This window comes from Aythya fuligula, chromosome 2 (genome assembly GCF_009819795.1).
Source record: "Aythya fuligula isolate bAytFul2 chromosome 2, bAytFul2.pri, whole genome shotgun sequence".
Lineage (NCBI taxonomy): Eukaryota > Metazoa > Chordata > Aves > Anseriformes > Anatidae > Aythya > Aythya fuligula.
In genome coordinates, this window is record NC_045560.1 from 156,907,414 (window position 1) to 156,929,582 (window position 22,169).

Consider the following 22,169-nt stretch of genomic DNA (forward strand, 5'->3'; position numbering starts at 1 on the left):
GCCTCCATAAACCATGAATAAATAGATAAGCTATGACAACTAATACTACTCAGTTGTAAGTGTAGCAGAAACGGGGACATTTCTTACCTGGTGTAAAAATCTTAACTCCAGGCAGCCGCACAAATTTATACTATCTGAGGATCAATAATAGAGGTTAAAAGAAGCCCAGGGTTAGATTTTCTTTCTACTGAACAAATTGAAATAAAAATCCAGAAGATTGATGCTGCTGGAAGTTTGAGCAGAACCAGGCAAAGTGTGGTTTCCACATTCAGATTTTCATACACTCCTGGGGAAACCAAAACTTAGTGGCAGGTTTTCATTTGGGTGAATGTCTGAAAGAAGCTTCTCCCCGTTCACCTAGAATGATAATGAGCCTTTTCAAGTGCAACCTCAGCCTCCTACATTTTTAGATTAGTTTAATTGCACTGAGATCACTGATGTGATTTTTCATGTGCACTGTTAATTGCAATCTAAGAATAAAGCCTGCAGAGCTTGTTGGCTAGTGATTTGTCTATTAAGAAATACAAACATTAATGATAAAATTGTTGGGCCTACTGAGACAGAACTGATAGCTGGCTTACCTGGCAGGACTGGCTGGGTTTACAGCTGCTCATCTGTATTTGGGCAATATATTGGACAGGGCTGTTTCCCAAAAATAATAATAATAATAATAATGGGGGAAGGATGGGATTGTCCATGAAAGAACTTTCTTCTTTAGCTAACAGGTGCAGATCTCACAAAAGCACTAGGAACTATTGAATACGTAGGACTGATGTCTCATCTGGCCATATAAATAGTTCTGGTTCTTCACAGGTTTTATAGCCTGAATCAATGGACTCAGCACACATTCCTCTCTTAGCCTGAATATATTGCAAAAATAGGAAGCAACTGCACCAAAACAAATTCAATATTAATTTCCTACAAAGTGCAAGGCCCAGCTGCATGTTTCCCAACTTAAGCCATTTTAGCAGCTTACAAAGATCTGGATCTCTCTCTCTGCAGTCTCTTTTGTTAACCAGGGGGTCCACAGGGAGTCTACATCCCAAACTTTGCTTTCCTGTTAGATGACAAAAATCCACAGCAAACTGTCTCTCTGTCATACAATCTGTGTCCAAAATATCTGCTTTACATTAAAGAAGATTAAAAATACATCTGAGCAGCTGATTTTCAGCTTAAAAGTTAAGCTCTGACTTTTACCTGCATTTTTTTAATAAAAAAGAGCCAATTAAAAGATTTTCACTTCAAATTTATCTCACTGGGAAGTCATGTTTGTTGGATTACGATCAGTAGCAAAGAAGTAACATCAACTCTGATGCTTTCCAATTATCAAGCACAATGAGAAAAAATGGCTTGCTTGATACTGCAGTCCAATAAAAATATGATATTATTTAGCTCTAATCTTAAATTGTACATTTTTTTTTTTTTCAGGTTTCTGTACAACTTAATGCATATGAATGGGGTGTCAGTGTCGGCAGTGGGGGGCTGCCATGGTGGTCTCGGTGGGAAGAGACCAGGAGCTGCCCTGTGCCAGACACACTAGGCTGGAATGCTGGTTCCAGCCTGCTAAACCTGACAGTTAAGCCAATTTTCCATCCTTTTGTTGTTGTTTTTCCTTTTTCCCCACTTAGTGAGTCCGTATCTCACCATGTTGGCTGTCTTTGTCCACACCTGATGTGCTACGTATCTACACACATACATTCATGTCTAAGCACCTGCTGTACTCATGGAAGTATCCTTCAGAGTCCACCCCAGAGACTAGGGAGTGAATCAGTTTGATCCAACATAGGCATTTACTGGGGAATCAGATGAATATTTTTTCCATTAGCTGTTGATTGCACTGAATTGGCAGTTCAGTTGCCCACCCACAAGCGTCCAATTATCATTTGAGACAACCTCATTCTCTATGAATCTTCTAAATAAAGACAATCCTTATGTGATACTATGCTTTTCAAATGTTTTTCTGAAGTCCAGAAGTCAAGTCTTTCTCATCACCTTTGTCTAAGCAAATTCTTTATCCTCACAAAGAAAGACGGTCAATTACTTTTTCAAAGTAAAATGAAATGCCATTTTGTCCCAGTCTCTGCTGAACTTTATGCTTTTAATTCTTCATTTCAAAATGTCTTCAAGAGCTTTGTGTATTGCTGCAGTCGGGTTTAGTGAGACTATAATTCACTCTATTGTCTCCTTTTGAGCATAATTAACAACTCCTGGTTTCCAATTCTCATAGTGCCAGGCCATTTTATAACTTTACTACAAACGTATCGCAGCAGGTCTGTGACTTCTTTCAGGAATATGAAGAAGACCTTTAATGAAAGTGCTCTCAAGTTTTGCCAAAATGGAAATAAATGCAATTTCATTATCCCTAACTTCTTCTTTCTTACATATCATTTTCTCTTCATGATTGATATTATTGTTATTAAAAACAGTAGGGGAATAAACACTTACTTTCTCATCCACTTCTGACCATCTGAGACACCCCAGGTTTTCTATAACATTTAAATATGACTAGCATAGGTGACTTGTGATTTTCAGTGGAAAAACAGTTTACTATAGTGGAAACAAGGACCACTGTCCCTATTAAAAAGATTAACTGATAAACTGATGCTTATGTGAACCAAGTAAAACATCAAGGCACAGAAATCAGGTTAGAAGTCCCCATATTGGAATTCTACTTTTAATTTCAGTTTTTGTTTTCAAAACCAACATTGCATCTTTACTGATGTTGATTATCAAAACCTGATGAAGTACCTCAGGAATGATGGCATTTTTTGGATGGTGTCCCTGTGCCAGAAAGGAATCACTCAGAAGGGGCTACCCACTGAACAGCAAAAGGCTATGCTGCCCATACAGGAAGGTTTCCAGCAGAGGTTTCCAGCATGAGCACTGACCAAACCGAATCATTTTCCTACTTGATGAGATCTGACAAGATCACAGCCCAGCATAACACTGCTCCAGGCTGTACAGCTGGGACTCAAACTGGGATACTTATTTTCTATTCCTGCTTTTCATCGGATGTCAGGTTAGGTATACATCTCCAGTATTAAAATTCCCAACTTCCTGGTATTCCTAGATCCCTTAAATGGCATGTTGAATAGCATTTCTCAAAGATTTGACCTTAGGCAATGCAACTGGTTGTATATGCTGCCACTGGGCACAAGAATGACACTAAGTGTGGTTTTCCACTCGGTTACCAAGGATTTCCATTCACTCCTCAGTTAAATGAGACCATTAAGAGAAATGTAACTCACTACTTTATGCTGCTGTCAGCGAGAGAAAATTGCTTTTTAACCTCTGATCCCGCAAAATGAAACTGTACCCTGGAAAGAGATTTTGTTAAACAAACAAAACAGAGCAACAAAAGACAGTATGCGATTTCCTTCTGCCGTCTCCAAACTGCCGCGGATCATATTTGTTCAGCTTTCACACACAAAACCCTTGCCTTCGAAATACCAAATCCAGATCCCTGTGTATAATGTAATGGATGTTCCTAAATCTTGACGTGATCCAGCCCCAGAGCTGGATAAGTACAAGGCCACTTGCTGTATGGTTGCTAAACACCACAGCGACTCACTCACCCTCTTACCAGCCAGAGCAGCTTCATCAGTGATGCCTCACTGCTAAACTTGCCCTCACTCCTTCTGCTGTATCTTTCCCTCCTCCTCTACTCTTTTTTTTTTTTTTGTTTTATCATTGAGAAAGCAGTGATTTCTGCTTAAATACAAAGTGAGCTCACAGGAACATTTTTTTTTTTTCCTTCCAAAAATCCTCCTGGCCATGGTTTATAGTAAAAGAAAGATTAAACTACCACCTGGCTGAGTAAACTGTCTCTTTTTGATGGTACAAATGAAGGGATGTTCAGCTGTGATTATGAATAGCCTGAAAGATTTTACCTTCACATGCAAGAGCACCCAACTGCATGATATTCAAAGGCTCTAAACAAACCCTTTCCCACTTTCCCAATAAATATTTGATCACACGGATCCATTATTTACAGAAAAAGGATGGGTTTAAATAAATGTTATGGCTCAGACCTCACTGAGGTTAAGTTGCTGCATTCATGCAGATCATTTATCACTTGGACTGCCGCTGACTCGAACACCATTTCCTATAGTAAGCAGCTGCTTTGTAAATGGGCTGCATTAAAATAACAGTAAAACAAACAAACAAACAAACAAAAAAAACAAACAAGGAAAAAAAATGCACACAAACAGAAGTTGCTGCAAAATAAAACACTCTGAAATCTGAAACCCCAGCCCATCTTTAATGGGGAGTGAGTGGAGCAAAGGAAGCACAAGTTTCATCCCATCCACCTGCTGCTGCTACCTGTTCATCGAGGGAAGGTGAAGGGCGATGTGATGTGGCCTGCTGGTTACTCCTTGCATGCATTAAAAGAAGTGTGGCCGGCAGGTCAAGGGAGGTGATTCTCCCCCTCTACTCTGCCCTGGTCAGGCCTCACCTGGAGTACTGTGTCCAGTTCTGGGCTCCCTGATACAAAAAAGACAGGGATCTCCTGGAAAGAGGGGCCACAAAGATGATATGGGGCCTGGAGCATCTTCCCTATGAAGAAAGACTGAGACACTACGTGAGGACACATCTGACAGATGAAACATCCCTATGTGGTAGGTTCTGCACAATCTGGGACAAGCAAATTAGTGGGATCATTAGAAGGGAATGGACTTTGGGGAAGCAGTGATGCTGGCAGGCAGGCATCAAACAGGAGGATGGAGGGACTGGGATTGACGGAGAACATGAAAAGATGTGGCTTAATGGGAAAAAGAAGGGGTGGAAGGAAAACAAATGGAGGAAAAATGGGAAACTCTGAAGTTGGAAAAATCATTTCTGAGTGAGTGGGAAGCTCAGAGGGGCACCACAGACCAAGAAACAGGAAGGGGCTGCAACTTGGGCATGTTTGCGAGCTTCAGCCAGTTTGGACAGGACTTTTCTACTAACTGGAGATCACAGCACAGATTTGTGAGGACTCTGGATGGCGGCAAAGTTTCCCTCTGCTGCTGAAGAGGGGATTAAGGCTTAGTCATGTAATTACACAGTCACTTCAGTATCGGCTTTTGCTTGGAGTCCTTACAGAGCTCTGAGCTCCTATGGCAGCTTTAATTCAGCTCCCATCACATTCACAGGCAAAACCTGACAGAAGAAAGAATAGCTTCATAATCCCCCAAATAAAACTTCCAAGTGCTAATTACATAAAGAAGCAGCAAACTCATCCATGCTTGCACTCTCAACAGACACAGCAAAGCAACAGTAATGTGAGGTTGATGGTTTACATTGCATCTTAGAGCTAGGGCTGGCTTGTCAGCACATCTTCGTCCTGATGCCTTACAAGACACTTCTTGTCCTAGATGAAGTAGATGTGAAGCTGCATTTTTGTACAGGTAGGGAAGATGCAGGGTCCAATCTCATTGCGTTGTGGTGCCAACTGGCCACAGTCCACAGTTTTAAAATGATTAGTTTTTAAATGATTTAATCACAGCGTAAGTCAGGATCTGAGGGCATACCCCATGGGACAAGGTAGAGAAAATCTGCATTATCACAGCATTTATAAATAGGAAGTCCTTTGAGAGGTTAGCATGCTAGGAAATTTAAAAGAATATAAAAATGTGATTTTGAAACTCAGTTTTTCTTTATTTTTTAAAGTACTGACGAGTTATTTGTGCGCAAGTTGAAGCCAGCCCTTTAATGGTGGTCCCCTGGCAATAAGATCTCTCTGCAAATGTCACAGATTTATGAGGCTTTTTCCTAAAGCTCCAGCCTTCAAAGTGCCCCTCTGTGTATCCCTGAAAGCCAGGCCCAGGAATTGCATCTTTACAGGAAAAAAACTCATTGTTCTTAGACTACACAAGTGGGTCACTGAACTGTTGCTTGCCTTTGCGATGCCAGTGAATCCAAATTAGCTTGACTTCCACGGAGGATATAGGGAAGGAAAGCAACCAGCATTAATCAGAGCGACACAAGCAGCTCTTCCAAAACAAATTAGCTTCAACAGTCAGCACACAGAGTCCTTCAGTCAGCGCGGCCAAGCTGAACTTAGGCCAAACTTCCCGTCAAAAAGAGTAACTGGTTTAATATGTATCCGCGGAGTCTGCGTTTGTTTCTTTTTCTTCCTCCCAATCCATCTGCAGGAAGCTATGAACAAACTGAGCGGAGCAAAACTGCTCATCTGACCACAGCCAGCTCCTCTGTGTGATGTTCATCACACGTAAGCTAATCTTAGAGGCAGGTACTGAGGCTTTTGGGTGTCTAGATCCCTCCCTTTTTTCCCGATAAAGAGAAAGGTGATTTACATGGGACTTATTTTCCGGGGAAATGTTTGCAAGGTAATTGCTGAAGTCTGGACTTTAGAGACAGAGAGGAGAAGAGGCATGTCCAGAGAGTCCATAGGACTTATGTTAGACATCTCTGTAAGACAAAACAAGACATGTAGGAAGCAATTCCTCTTCCCTGTTGGTTTAAAAGGAGGCCAGACAGCTACCTCAGACACACATGCCTCCACCAGAGGCATTTGTGTCTGGTCAGATAAATCCCTACCTTCCAGAGAGCAATTCACCCCATGTTACAGTTGGCATCTTAAGGCAGGTGGGATGAATCACCTCCTCTAGGGGGAGGCCAGTGACTTTTCAGGTGACAAACATTGACCATGGGTATTAAATGGCCAGGGTCACCATGTCTTCTTTAGGTCCGAGAGATGTGAGACCCTCACAGAAAAGAAAGGCACTGAAACAAGTCTACTGCCAGAGACTGCTTCTTCTGGATTATTTGCCAGACTTGTTTGTCTTTCAGTTGTTGTTTTTCTAACTTGACTTTTCTAGTGAAAAAAAAAGGACAAAATTAACTAAAATTTTCAAGTTTCTGTGACCAGAAAGGGGTTTCATATGGAAACAGGCCTCTCTTCCTCTAATCCTGGTATCAATATCCAACAACGCATTTTGACCCTGCAAGTTGCTGGGGTCACCAGCTTACCTATTATCTCTAGTGAAAAAAAAAAGAAAAAAAAAAAAAAAAAAGAAAAAAGAAAAAGAAAAAGAAAACAATTATTCTGTAATGATAATAATTTAAGATGAGAAAAATAAATCTGTTAAGAAATTAAAATGTATTTCTTCCAAAGCGCTGACAGCTCCCACTAAGTATTTTATGCCTATGGGATGTCATACTTTTTTTTGTTTATGATTCATTACAAGTTCACCTATTACATACTCTCTTGCAGCAAAAATATAGCAAGCACATAGCACCCAATATAAATCAAGCATTGCTGAAATCAGCTCATATAAAATGATTTATAATGGCAGGGAAATATTTATGGAAATAAAGTGATTATGATATAAGACATTTTTTTCTACATCATGGACAGGCATAAGCATTTAGTAATTATTATAAATTATAAATAGCAATTATTGCTATTTTTCTATAGCATCCACAGAATTTCTCTAGTATCTGAGCACCACACAGTCCTTAGTGAATTTGCCTGGTGAAGCAGGGAAGTGTTATTGTCAGGGGGTGAAGTCTACAGCTGAGAAAGACTACAGGCAATAACATGGCTTGTTCGTTATGGACTCTCGGACTTCCTATGGCATCTAAGGTCAGGAATATAATAAACAATTTAGATCATCTACTCCTCTGCCTGATCCTGCCTCGTACAACAGTAGTAGTGAAGCAAGCTGCCCCAAAAGGGCCACAGATTGGTTGGTGTCTTACCTCTGTGTGGTGACTGGTGAGGAGTTCCACCCACCCCATGACACAGACTGATACAGGTGCTGGGGTTTTTATTATTTTATTTTATTTTATTTTATTTTATTTTATTTTATTTTATTTTATTTTATTTTGTTGTGTTGTGTTGTGTTTTGTTGTGTTTTGTTGTGTTTCGTTTCATTTCGTTTCATTTCGTTTCACTTCATTTCATTTTATCTTTTTCTTCTTGGTGGAAGAGTTCAGACGGAGCACATGAAAATTCACATTGAATAGTAAAATGCTATTGCTAGCACCCACATCTCAAGAAGAGTGAGCCCCTTTCAAAATTCAAAATGCAGATGAACGAGCTCAGCAGGAAGATATTTATATTTGTTTAAATATCTCTATCATTGCATAGAACCTAAACGCCTCATTTTGAACAACTTAAAGAAAAGCTATTTACTGATGCTTTGTTATGTTAATGGATGGATTGGGACTGGTGCTCCAAGTGGTATTGTTGAAGTGACTGCACTTCATTATATGCAAACATTATGCTAAATAACCCATCACTTAGTCTTTATTCTTGGCAGAAATCCCTTCATTAAGGTCTACAGTAGGTCTTCAGCTTGAATGTTTCAGCTATGTTGACATTTCTGATTTCTCAATTTATGTATACATTTGTAAATATACTCACAAAAATATTACATGCACACAAACATACATTCATATACATATATACATATAAATAGGGATAAATAATAAAGGTATGTTAGCCATTCTGCATTTACAGGACAATCCCACTGTGCTAGAGGTCGTAGGTAACAGCCAAATGCATTAATGAATTGTTCATTTAAAAATAAATAATTTTTTTTTTAAAAAAAGGAAGAAAGAAAAAAAAAAGAAAAAAAGAAAACTAATCAGTAAGATTTAAATACCAGTCCGTGCTTTTGATCTCTGAGCAGCACAGGGTGCAGGGAGCAGAAGAGGATTTAAAGGGTGTAAAGCCACAGCAGCTCCCTATAAAGCAGTTCACCACAAAGCTGTCCAGCTGCTCATTCTCTGGAATCTATCCTAGGTATTTCTGAAGCAACCAAAACTACACACACAACCTGGAATGATGACCTATACTTGCAATGCACTATCCATATGTATGGTAGTGGCACCAACATCAATTCCTAGAAAAGCTCTTGAGGGATGTGTGACCAGAACTTTCTTGTCACACTGTGGGAAAAAACGTCCTTTCAGATATAAAATGGGCGGGTATCGTGGCACAAAACACGGGAGACACTGTATACCATTTTATAAACCCCAGGCAGCTGGCCAGCAATCAAAATCACAAAACTTTCACCCATTTTCCAGTCCACATCTCACAAAAGAGGTGAAAGAGAAATCTGAGGTTGCACACCATGATCCTCATCCAGCAGTGTATAGGAATGTTACCTGTCCTCTACAGGAAACCTGAATTGCACTTTTTATTTGGCACCAAAATTTATCTAAGCTAGTTTTTCTGTCCAGACTTGTTTCAAGGGCAAGGGAGAATCCAAAGTGTTTTCCAGTAAATACCAGTCAGTACACAACATCTCTTTATGCCCCTAGTAGTGGTTGACTTGCTAAGGGTGACTATATCTTCATCTCGGTCAACATATCTGAGGAATAAAGGACCTCCTAACTGGACAGGTTATTTCAGCAGCTCCCACTGGCTGAAGGAAGCAGATCCTTTCCACTATGCTGAGTTCATTTTCTGCCTGACTACTCCTTGACCTTCTTAGCCAAAATTGTTATTAACTCATTTACAGCTTTGTGATCTGTTCTACTGTCAGTATTAAATTTATTCTTGTCTTATATTAGACTTCACGCAATAAAAATGCAACAGTCTATTTTCAAGGCAAATGCAGGATTAAATGCATGGTGACACACATTATCTTGAATATATATGACTTTAAAACCAAAATGTTGCTGAAGACCACACCTAGTTTCCATAATATCAAAGCTCTCCAAAAATTGTTCTTATTACCCACAATTTACAAGGTACATTTCACCAGGAAATGAGTTGTAGATAATTTTAAAATCACATTACTCCATTTCAGTGGAGTAAAATGCTTATGGTTCCTTCTCCTTCAGGCTGGAGCTTTGTCCTAGACCTTCAGAATTCATTGTGTCAAAGGACCAAGGAGGCAGCACTAGGTACTCATATGCATCTCAGCAACATTTTGTCATAACAAGTCTCTAGATACCTGAAAATCACCTTGATATTCAACAAATCAATTTATGATTGAGGAAAAGAAAGAAACCATAGCAACTTTTGTTCTGTCAAACTAATGCAAGCAATAAATTTTTTTTTCTTTGTTTGATTCTTTTTTTCCCCTTCCTCAATCCCTATAAATTGAATCCCTGTAAATATAACCATCAACTAGGTCTTCTGGTCAAGCTATTTTCAAACAAGATAAATGTTTTTTGTGTGTGTGTATTTTATTCTTGCTCCAGTGAAGGAAAGTTAGGAAAACAAAACAAAAACAACCCTCTGGTTGCCTTTAAAAAGTGCTGAACGCCATTCCTGTAACCATTATTCACCAGCCACATCATGTCTTTTGGCAATTCTGTTGTTTTTGAAAAGTGCTGTTGCCTGACTATAGGGAAACACTCCAATAAGAAGCACATATACCCTGAAATGATGCACTTTTTATAACATCTTTCCAAGAACAACAGTAGCTAATTGTTGAGTTTCCTACTGGGAAATGGCTCTTTAATATGCAGATCTCTAAATGACTCCTCTAATGCAAATTGCCAATGCTACAGTAATTTAATATATACATAAACACATAAAAGTTTAGCTCTTACTTAGAATATGCTTTATCATCTTTCCAGGTAGCACAAATCCGACGCAGCCCATGTGCCATGTGGTTCACAGTCGTCAAGTGTTCTCTTTATTTTAAATACTATTACTGAATGTATCCGTAGGGTTTTTTAGACCCACTTACTTGGTGCTGACTGGCTTTTGCCAACTGCTCATTGGCTGATTCTACATTAGAAGATGCCGTCTCAATGTTGGCTTCAATACTATCTGCAAATTAAGATAATAGAAGATAATTAGAGGGTACAAGCCTAAAACAAAAACTTTATACCAACAGCAATTCAGCAGTTTACTCATGGACATAAAGAGACAAGCAGCTTCTTGTTTGCAAGTCATTGCATTAGAAAGAAATAGGAATTGTACCCCATTTTGATGAATAAGAGCACCAAAACCCATCAGTTACAGGCAGTACGACTGACAGCTCTCCACGTGTCCCCAGATAAGACGGAGGTTAGCATTTCATCCCACTCCCACTGAAACCAATGGAAAGATTGATAGCACATTTGAGCAAAATCAGCTGAACACTGGCAAATTCACCAGATTAGAGTTAAATTACAGAAGTGACATATCAGATTGTATTCAAATTTATCTCATAATTACAGCTCAGTGATAAGGTTCATCTAAGCGTGGGCTATTGACTGTACTCCAGTGTCTGTATTTGAGCAAGTCCCCTCTTATGCTATCACAGTCAACAGAGATCAAGTCCACAGGGTGTGATTCATCCCAATACAGTAGCTAACTGCTGCTGATCAGATCAGACAAATCACAACCTCAACTCCTGGATCACATTTCCAAGCTGCAAGAGAGGTCTGCACAGACATCTATCTCAGAATGAGACAAATTGCCAGTGCCTAAAATTCTGGGAGATGAATCTCACCCTAGACTGCTAGGTCTGAGGATAGGAGAAGCTGGAAGAAACATGAGGAATTAAAATGAGTCTAGAAAAGAAAGACTGACAGCCACACATTGCAGCTGGCAGTGAGAGAAATCCCCACTTCCATCAAAAACAAGTTTAAATTTTGACTCCGGAGCTGTGCTTAGAAAGCAAGATGGAATTGCTATCGCATAAAATCTTTTGTGGTTTATGTTTTAAATGGAAATCTTAGAAACGTTGACCAATTTGTCCCCTAAGAGCTGCACAGTCAGTAATTTCTGGCCACAGTGGAAGAATATGTGCACTTGGTCTGCTTATGTGGGTTTTACAGCAGAGACAGCAGAGATTTACACCACAGAACATATGAAAATGATCAGAAGGAATTCAGTCCATGTCAAAGATTTCAAAGTAAGATTCCAGAGATTTTTCAAATATTTAGTAAAATTAACAGAAATTATTCAGCTGAAGGTATGAACAGTTGGATTAAGACAGAAGATCTAAGTTTTATTTTTTACCTTTTTTTTTTTTTTTTTTTTTTTTTTAACATTAGGAACATTAAGCCAACTGGCTACTTTTGTGATGGATAAATAACTGAAGGTTTTCGCATAAATAGTAAAAGGTACTTTTGTTCAGCTTTTGGCATTTTTAGTGAAACAGTGTTGCAAGTCTGCTAATACAACTGCATTTCTGAAAATTCAACTTCAAAACAAAACAAAAGAACAACAATACCCCAAACCAGCAGAACTGTGGAACAATGACTCAAACTTCAGCTTAGCATCTATAAACCTATTCGAAGTCTTTCTTCACACCTCAGAGATGTTTTTTTTCCAATCCTTTTTGCTATATTATGCATGCCATGGTACACAACAGCAAACTACATGGCTGGCACTTTTATAGATTGATATGCCATAATTTTATTGGCCATTTAAAAAGCCTCTCAAAAAAAAAAAAAAAATTATTAGGATTTTAAAACTATGGAACCATGGACCTTGGCTGGCATCACTGAGCTCTGTCATTTATGCTTCCCTTGCAATCAGGACTTGTCAGAAACAGATCAAAAGGTTTCTAATAATGCAACTCCTAGATATGAAGAAATACCAAATTTGCTTGTATAACTTAGAAGAGTTGAGTCTACACACATGCACATACCAGTGTGACATCCTGGAAGAGTTTATTTCCAATATTGCATTGATCTGAATGTATTTCAGGGAAAGTGACAAATTTTTATATTTTCTCTTCAACACCAGTAGAAAGCAATGGTGCTCAATTACCAAAAATGATAAACAGAAACATAAATGGTACAATATTATGCTGCAGCAAGCAATGTTTTTGCCATGTGAGTGGATCTATCCAAGGTCTACCTCAAACAGGAGTACCTGAGAAACAGCTGTAAGTGAAATGTTGTAGGCAGTTTTCAACCTCTCTCTTAATAATGAGTTGCAAAGCAAGTTTCCAAGGAAAACCCCACTGCACGTAGCAGCAGGACGTACCACATATCAACCAGTGCTATCGCTATTAATTGGTTTAATGCTCCTGTTCAAAAAGAATAGATGTCCTAACTCTGGGACTGCCCTCGGGGTCTTTCCAGCCAGAAACTGAGGTTGACCCATGAATCCGTAGGGGATCATTCTACATATTTTATAGGAGTAGTAGGAGAGGGACATTTGATGTTTTCTTTGTAGGATTGAGGAATAGCTTAGAAGCAGTAGATTTATGGGCTAGATTAGTTCTGTAGGACAGGGGAGTGCTTCCTTTCTGCGTTTGCATGAAGTGCTGTGTAATTGGCAACTACAAGCTACATTGCAAATTCCAGCACTGCCTGTATGGCCCTCTCTGGGTTTGGAAACTGCAAGGTACAAGGCAGAGAAACCAAAAGGGTTAGTATATTCAATATGCACTTAACAAACAGAGGATGTATCAGCTAGAATAACTTGTCACCCACTCAGTGTGACAAATTCTTAGCTACCTAGCTGGTGACAAATGTTTACTTGTATAGCTAACCATGAGTAGAGGATGCAAATTAACCAGACTGGTTTTGCCAAAACACATTTTCATGTCTTCTCCAGAAGATCATAAGAACTAAACGCTGGGACAACACCAGTTTGCATCAATTGAAATTCAGACCCTGACCGTTCAATGACATAACACCACAATCCCTCAGCACTACGTGGAATGGGTTAATCATGTGTTATGCATCATGTTTTGCCAACACCATCCATGTTTTGCACAGTACAGGCTTCCATAAGTAGTATGGGCATTTGCTACAAGTCCTACATAAGTTGATGTGATGTTACAGGAGGAGACTGGACCCTGGTGGCACTGTTTCTTCTCATTTTCTCTCCTCAGAGGAGAATGCCAGCTTTGGAATAAGCAAAATTCCCATTTAAATTTTCACAGTAACGATTTGCAGTGCTGAGAGAAGAAGGCAACAACAAACAAACAAGCAAAGCTCTATAAAAATGAGACATAAATATGTAACACGATGTAACTAGGTATTTCTGCAGATTTATGCAGGAAAGCGAGTGGGAATGAGAATTTGGGTCAAATCACAAGGAAGTAGGCAGGCCGTATCAATAAATCAAGGATGAACGTGCCACTCAGCACTCCTTCTGTGCACATGCCAGAGATGGCTCACAGCTTCACTGTGATTACTTCCAGGCTTCTCTCCCACGTACCCTGGTTGGGGATGGAGAAGCATGCATTTCCAAAGGGGCATTAGGATCTTAGGTAGACTGGAACATCTGCTGGAAGGGTCTAGCTTTTCCTTTCTCTATTGTTTTTGGCACAAAAGGACAGCGAATTTGCTCCCAAAAAGGTGAGATAACCTAGTCCCATGTCAGGGATTTTCCAAAGGGTCTCAGTGCCCTGAATCCCCTAGCAATTTCCCGTCTTCATTCTGTGATGACACATTTATAATTACAGTACATTTTGGAAACAAACACAAACCATAAAGCGATGCGATCACCATTTTATTAAACTGAGGGACAGGGCTGCACCGAAGCAGATGGTTGTTGCAAACAAATACACCTGGGAATTAGGAAGAGATTTCTAATTTTCCAGCCTAAATCCTACCTCCTTTCAGTAGGAATAATGAAGGCAGCAGAGCTAACAAGCTTTTAGATGTAACTTGATATGATTTTATGACAGACTTGTCACGCAGAGACAGAAATCATGATGATCCCCAGAAGTCTCTTTCAACCCTACCTATTTTCCTGTCTTTTGAGATCACCCCCCTGCTAATGACCAGCAAGAGTCTTATACGTGAAATTACTGGAGTGACAGTGGCTGGAATGGGGTTTTGTCCAAATGTGTCGGGAAATCACCCATATGACCCCTGTCTTTATAGTGGTAACAATGGACTGGTTTCACAAGGCAGCATTTTCAGTAGAGCTGCTTGAAAGACAGGGAAGTGAGCTTGTGAATGAGAATTTCAAAATGCTCCCACTTGGCAATAACCAAAACGGGCCCCTTCAGGTTTCACAGTACGCTTTTATTTTTAGCACTCTAATAAGCTTAACACTGTTTTATCACTGTAATTTCTGACTAAAAATAATTAATACAACATACTGAGAAGCACACTAAAAAAAAAGGAATATTTTGGTAACATGTAGAGGTTTCTTTCTTAATTAAAAGCCAAGTTTGGGGTAAAATTGTTGTCAGCATGAAAAATAATTTTGCCTGTTCTAATTGCCACGTACATGGAGAGTTTTAAGCGAGTCTCATTCCATGAAGAAAACACCCTCGGGCTTTCTACAGGCATGACTGCGGATGTTAAGGGGAAGGAAAACGATGGCAGTTCTTCCAGAGTGAAGTTTAAAATGACTTAGGGTTAGACATTTGCAATCTTCTGTGTATATGTCAAGTTACAAATTCAGCACACGAGAGGATTTGTAAAATAATCTCTCCTGTTTGCTAAGCCAGGGCTAAATGGGTCACGTTGGCTTAGATTGGTGCAGTGAAACACAATTTGCAGCTCCATGAGTCATCAGGAGCTGTGGTTATTGCTTCAACAAAAGCAGGTAGTACCTAGCTTTCCATTTGATTTTAGCAGAGCTCTAATTCTCCCACACAGTGACACACCACAACCCCTGGAGGTAAGGACTAAAGCAACAACTGCTCACCCTAGTTTTCCATGCAGGCCTGGAGACACTGTTTAAACTCCCCAAAAATGTCGTAACCAGCTCTTCCTGCTGGTTTTCCTCAGCCAACAGACCAAAGCTCTAGTCTGAATGAAAATAAGTTGCCACGAAGCAATGACCGAACACCAGCATAAATTTAGAGCGCTTCAGCTCCTGAGTGATTTATACTGTCCTTGAAATGCATCTTGGAAATGTCAAGTATCTGCTACATATGTATGCACTGACAAAATGGTATTGCCCTGCCAGCGGTTTACCATGCTTGCCAGGATGCATCTTCCAGGGATTTAAAATTCAGATGTCTTCCTTCATTAATCCACTGGAAAACAGCACGCCCTACCAGGGAGTAAGGTACCTCATGTCATTTGCTTTGTGGTAAAGGGCAGAATGCAGAAATATTACCACTTTAGTACATGAAAACTGATTTATTTTCTTTCTTATAGAGAAACAAGTGGTCCCAAACAACTGGTATTTCCCAAGAGAAGAGAGCTCTTGAACAGTTTCATGGAGGTGCACGGTATGGCCTGGCCCTCATTGCCTGTGTGCACACCCTCAGCTATTAGAGATATCCAAGGTTCCCATATGATGCTCTCAGAAAGCTTTTTAGTTTTAATTCCTCAAAATTTGAACATGCCACGATATTATATAATGGCAATGGAATAAATTCACATTTCTTATATATTTTTTTTTCTGATTCAAAAACATTTCAATAAACACAATTCTTTTGTGAGAAAAAGGAGTCATGGCTTTAAGAAGTAATGACTTTTCAAGGAGTAATGGCTTTAAACTAAAAAATATATAGATTTAGATTAGATATTCAGAAGAAATTATTTACTGTGAGGGTGGTGAGGCACTGGTAGAGGCTGCCCACAGAAGCTGCGGATGCCCCATCCTTGGAGGTGTTCAAGGTCAGGCTGGATGGGGCTTTGGGCAGCCTGGGCTGGTGGGCCCATGGCAGGGGGGTTGGAATTGGATGGGCTTAATGTGCCTTCCAACCCAAACCATTATATGATTCTAGGAAAATTTATTGATTTTCTTTTGTCATATTTTCTTTTTTTTCTTCCAAAATAATAATCTCTAGAATTAATTTAAAGAGAAAAAGAGCACACAATCTATCTGTGATTGAGAAATTCTAGTTACTCTTTTGTAGTACACTCTTTTTTTTTCCCCTTGGGATTAACTTCAAAACTTTTTTTTTTTTTTTTTTAGTTTGTTAAAACAAATTAAAGAAAATATTATTTCAATCTGCAATAAAAAATATTCATTTAAAATGACAAGGAAGGAAGGAAAATCAAACTATTTATATTTTTGGTTCTTCAAATCTAGCTCATGCATTGACATAGTTTAGATAAATACCTTAATTTCATTTGCAGTAAGCATTATTGAAAAGTCCACTTTTGTCTACAATTAATACAACACTCCTCTCCAATCACATAGCTGGGCACATAAGATATCAAGTGCTACAACTCAGTCAACTGATCAAATAAGTGTTCATCTGGGTATGTCATGGGAACAAATAAGGATGTTGTGGGGGTTGATTCGTAGAAAAAAAAGACACCTTTTTTTCTGCTTGCTATCTCAGAAAGTCATATATTTTACTTACAACGTAAAATCGCTGATATTTACAACTTGTTTGACCACTTTTGCTTTACATGGCTTGTTTGGCTTACTTGACCTACTCACACCATGACCTCCCAAACTCTCTGTAGTAGAGTATGACAACTGCCAGCAGAAAGAAACCAACCACGTGGGCAGCTTCCAGCTGTATGACATTTGCTGATTGATCACAAGGTTTCTAGAAATTGAGAGCACAGCAGTTCCAACTTCCCCAAAATGACTTTGGATAATTTGGTGTGAGAACAATCCTGCTGGTGTCAATAAACCTCATAAAGGGAAGAGCCTTGTTTCTTTTACAAAATTAGCTGGCTCATTAACTGCAAGCATACCAGCCCAATCACATTACGAAGGTCAAACACAGAGCAGCAGACAAATCTTTAGGCGTTAGTAAATTTACAAATCTAGAGTTACCCATTATTCTTTCCCTTATAAGCCAGCATGTGCTGTCTTACTAGCAGTCTGCAATAAAGCTGAATGTAAAAGTCCACACACAAGGGAAGAGAAAAAAACCTCATGCTCACAGAGAGCAGAAACAGGAAAGAAGCACAAAAGCTCATCCCAGTTTTTATGCTGCCATTATCCTGAGCTAAATGAGTTGGTCAGAGAAGGTCATGCTAGCCCACCCCTTATTCTAGAAATTCATTTGTAGCAATGGACAACAACCTGTGCATAACATGAAACAGAGCATTTTACAGGCTCTTCAGAGGCATCCAAATTCAAGGACTTGTGATAGTGATAGTGGAGATGATTATACTGCAGTCCAGAGAGCAAGAACAGCAGTATACAAAGCACCATGCCCTTAGGATTATTGCCCACAAGTCAATTAAGGGTAACAATACTATGGAATTTTAGCATTTGGGATGGTTTACATGAAACCTTCATTAGACTGATAACAGAACAGGAGGTATACCCAGGATGCACAAGGAAACTGGAGGTTTCTTTGAAGAAATGGGAAGAGTTTATTTCATGTGAAGTCCCTGATTCAGAAATACCCCACTGCATGGGCTGTGCTCTGTACCAACACATAACTCTGTGCTGCCACAAATGACTGAAAGCAAGACAGCTGAGAGATTTCCCAATTCATCAGGAACCAATAAGAACATAAATGTACTCATTCACATAATGGTCTCCTCTGAGATCACTTAGGAGACTTAACCAAATGAGAGACTTTGCAGATCGCTTTCAACAACGTAGATATTAGAGTTGTTACATTCAGGCATTCAGGGACCACTCTCAAGATGTGTTCATTTTCTGCAGATGTCCCAACCGAGACACATAACTCAGGAGAGTTTAGTTAAGGATCCAGTTGAATAATTTCCCTACTTGGCTTGCGTTAGTGCTTTTGACAACAGACTCTTTGTCATGTGATTCAGGCAGTCAGACTGCAGAACATATATGCAAAGATGACCTCTTGACTCTTGACAGTGTCTACGTGTTAAACTAGCCTTCAGGTCACCAAGGCAATAATGGTAAAACAAGCAACAAAACTGAGCAAAAAGAAAGGGGAAAAAAACAAACAAACAAAAAAAAACACACACACACACACAAATCACCATTCAAAAGCTCAAAAGGTTCCAAAGTTTTTGGAATTTGCATTCATGCAAATATACTTACGTTGAAGGAGGTTTATTATTATCATCAAGCAATAACTGACAACGTGGTATGTCAGCAAACACTAGCATTGCTCGAGGACTGAATATATTGACCCCATCATGAAGTTCTTCCTAGACTGAAGGAAAGCACCAGCTGCCATGTTTATATTTATCTTGTCAGGTCTGTGGGTTCTAGCCTGAGAGATACCGTGTAACAATGTCTGCAAAAGTGAGGGAGCATCCACTTAAAGCTTCACCCTATTTTCACCCTATTATTTGCAAGTATAAAATGCACAGACTTCAAGAGTGACATGAAACATTACTAGCATGAAGATCTAAACCTGAAGTGGTGGAAGAAAAAGAAAGTCAGAGAAAGTCTTTTCTTTGATGCAGTAGGGTTTTCTTCCAGCCAGTGGGATTTGCTTTGCAAACATTACTCTGCACCCATTTTGCCTGGACAGAGAAGTAGAGAACTGGTAAATCAATTCCTGTATCCCTGCTGTTGTAATCTTAAAATAGGCGGCCAGTCTCTCACCATTTTAGGGAGGTTACAGACGCACTGACAGAAGGTTGGTTCCAAAATTGTCCAACACCAGAAGAAATGTGCCTTTTCTAAATGTATAAAATGTTCCAAATATATGAGAGAAGTTCCAAATTTATGAAGAACAACGTGGGTCTTTGTGGCTTTGAGAAATGTGATGGAGCTGTGAGCAGTGAAATTTGAATTAGGAAAGTTTAGATGAGGGATGTATATCTTGCACCTTGCTTTGGTATAATTAGTAAGGTTCCATACAGAGGTAGGAGAGAAAAAGAGCTCTTCACAATGAAAACAAACAAACAGACAAAAACAAACAAAAAAAAACGGTATTTTCTTTTGCCACAGTCAAAAGCAATGCAATGCTTTTGTTCAGGTCATCTTTATTCTCTGTTACAACACAAACAGGAGCCTACAGAGGTGAATAAATAAGCCCATGCCTTTATCAGGTACTAATACAAATACTGGTAACTGTGTTATTGACACATACTTCAGAGGAAACAGAAATTTAAGGATTCTCCCTAACACCAATAATAAACTATTTCATGTCTATTTATCCTAGCATGGCCAGTGGAAGGACAGGCATGCACTCGTAAAATTATGACATTCAGTGAGAAACAATGGGAATGTTCCAGCTGTTGAGGCACTTGTAGTTTAGTTGAGTGGCCATCTGTGAGCATGGAAGGGAGTTACTATTGCTCTAGCAGTCATCCCCAATGTAATTTACTTCTCATGGTGCTAAGTCTTTAATCCTTGCCTTGGATGCTTTTGCTGAAGAACCATTTGTTACCATGAGGGTAAACTTTAGCAGAGGAGACAACACAACTCCAGACAGCCTTTTGATGCTCCTCAAGTTTTTGCCTCACTATGTTGCAAAGATCTTGCCATTTGTGCTTCAGATCGCCAAGTCTCTCCTGAAGTACCCCCAAAAATTGTTTGTAGGCTTCCATTCCAGATTTTGTGTTTCCTCTTTGGGGGTCCTTGTTTGAGTCCCCCAAAGAAGCTGAAAAGGGTTGGTGAGCTTTTGCATAAGCATTTCACTCCTGTGTAAACGAAGAAATTAAAGAAAGCTGGACTGAGACTGGGATAGAAAGTGGATGAGATAGAATTTGGCTAGGGGAGAAGGAGATGGTCCATTTACTGTATTTGTGATGAAGCTTCACAGGGATCCTTTTGCCAAGAGCTCTTGTAAATATGTGTTGAAAAGACTCCTTCTGCTAATTCAAAGGAAACCTACACCACTATCTGGTTTTGATTTTGAGGCTTGTACCCACTGACACTATAATGTTTTGTTAAATATTCTTATCAAAAAGATGCCGTGACAAGGAACATAGGCATTTGCACAAAACAAAACATAACAGACTTGCTGCCCCAACTCTGCATTTCCCTTCATCTATTTCCTCTCTGCCTGACAGAAATTGCTTTCTACTCTAGAGAGCTTTATGCACATTCCCATTAAGGAAATGGCCCACACAGGAGCAAAACTTTTAGGTTTTTATAAGAAGTATGTGTTATTCTTCCTGTGCTATGCATAGATCAGACAAGCTCTTCCCATTAATTCTGCCCAGCTCAGGGTGAACAAGAGTGGTTTGCTCTACAGCCCTGTCTGTGTTTTGCCAAGTGATACACCTCAGATTTCATGGATACATATTTCTTCTGTGTCTTCTAAATGAGCACAAACACAACTTTCACTTCATGCATGTGAGAGGAATGCATTAAAAAAATAAAGCAAGTGTCAAGAGAACTGTCCCTTATCCTCACTGCTGCTGAATGTTCACTGGGAGGTTTCAACTCCCTTTACCTTCTGAGTCTTAGTCTCACTTATATTTGTGTAATACGAATGTCCAAAGATAAGCAGTGGGACCTTTCAGCAACTGTTTGGAAAGATACCTCTACTAGCTTCCACAGTGAAAAGATACTGAAGAAGCTACACAAATAAATACATTGCAGTGAAATGAGAAGAAAAAACACTCATGGTGGCTTAAAACCAAAACACCCTACTTAATCTAACTTTCTCACAGGCAACATAATACTGGGACCACTCGAATGCATGCACAATGTCTTGAAATAATAAATACTGCCTTAAGAAAATGGTTTACAAGGATAGAATCATAGAAACACAGGGTTGGAAAGTACCTACAAGATCATCTAGTCCAACCATCATCCTATCACCAATACTACCCATTACGCTAGTAAATCGTAGCACCTCATCCAGGCGCTTCTTGAACACTGTGAGGGACGGTGACTCCACCACCTCCCTGGGCAGGCCATTCCAGTACCTGACCACTCTTTGCAAGAATTTTTTTTCCTGATATCTAATCTAAATCTCTCCAGGCACGACTTGTGGCCATTTCCTTGAGTTCTATCATTAGTTATCTGGGAGAAGAGGCCGACCCTCTCCTCATCACAGCCTCCCTTCAGGAAGTTGTGGAGTGCAATGAGGTCTCTCTTGAGCCTTCTCTTCTACAGATACAGATATTAAACAAGACAGACCCCAGTACCGACCCCTGGGAGACACCACTTGTAACAGGATGCCAGATAGACTTAACTCCATTAACCACTACCTGCTGGACACCTCCCTCCAGCCAGTTCTTGACCCAGAGAAGAGTGTACCTGTTCAGGCCACCGGCAGCGAGTTTCCACAGGAGAATACTGTGGGAGACCGTGTCAAAGGCTTTGCTGAAGTCTAAGTAGACTGCATCAACCACACTGTCATAGTCACTACATCACAGTCACAGTCACTACATCACCCACAGTCATAGAATCATAGGATCTTGAAGCTAACTGATGTAGGTTGTCATGTCCCTCAAGGCATTAGCATCTGAAGTACTTTTTGGAAATGAATCAGGCTCCAAAGTTATACATGTACAAAAAAACGAGCTGT

At 39.6% G+C, this 22,169-nt stretch overlaps 1 protein-coding gene across 4 annotated transcripts in view; it reads right to left on the reverse strand.

Moving 5' to 3' along the window:
• The window catches only part of TSNARE1 (t-SNARE domain containing 1), a 450,045-nt gene that overhangs the window by 154,938 nt on the left and 272,938 nt on the right, over positions 1-22,169 (reverse strand). For all 4 annotated transcript variants that reach the window (XM_032181907.1, XM_032181904.1, XM_032181905.1 and 1 more), the window contains one exon: positions 10,659-10,741. In XM_032181907.1, coding sequence (XP_032037798.1) covers positions 10,659-10,741 — 83 coding nt within the window. The remainder of the gene's footprint in view (positions 1-10,658; positions 10,742-22,169) is intronic.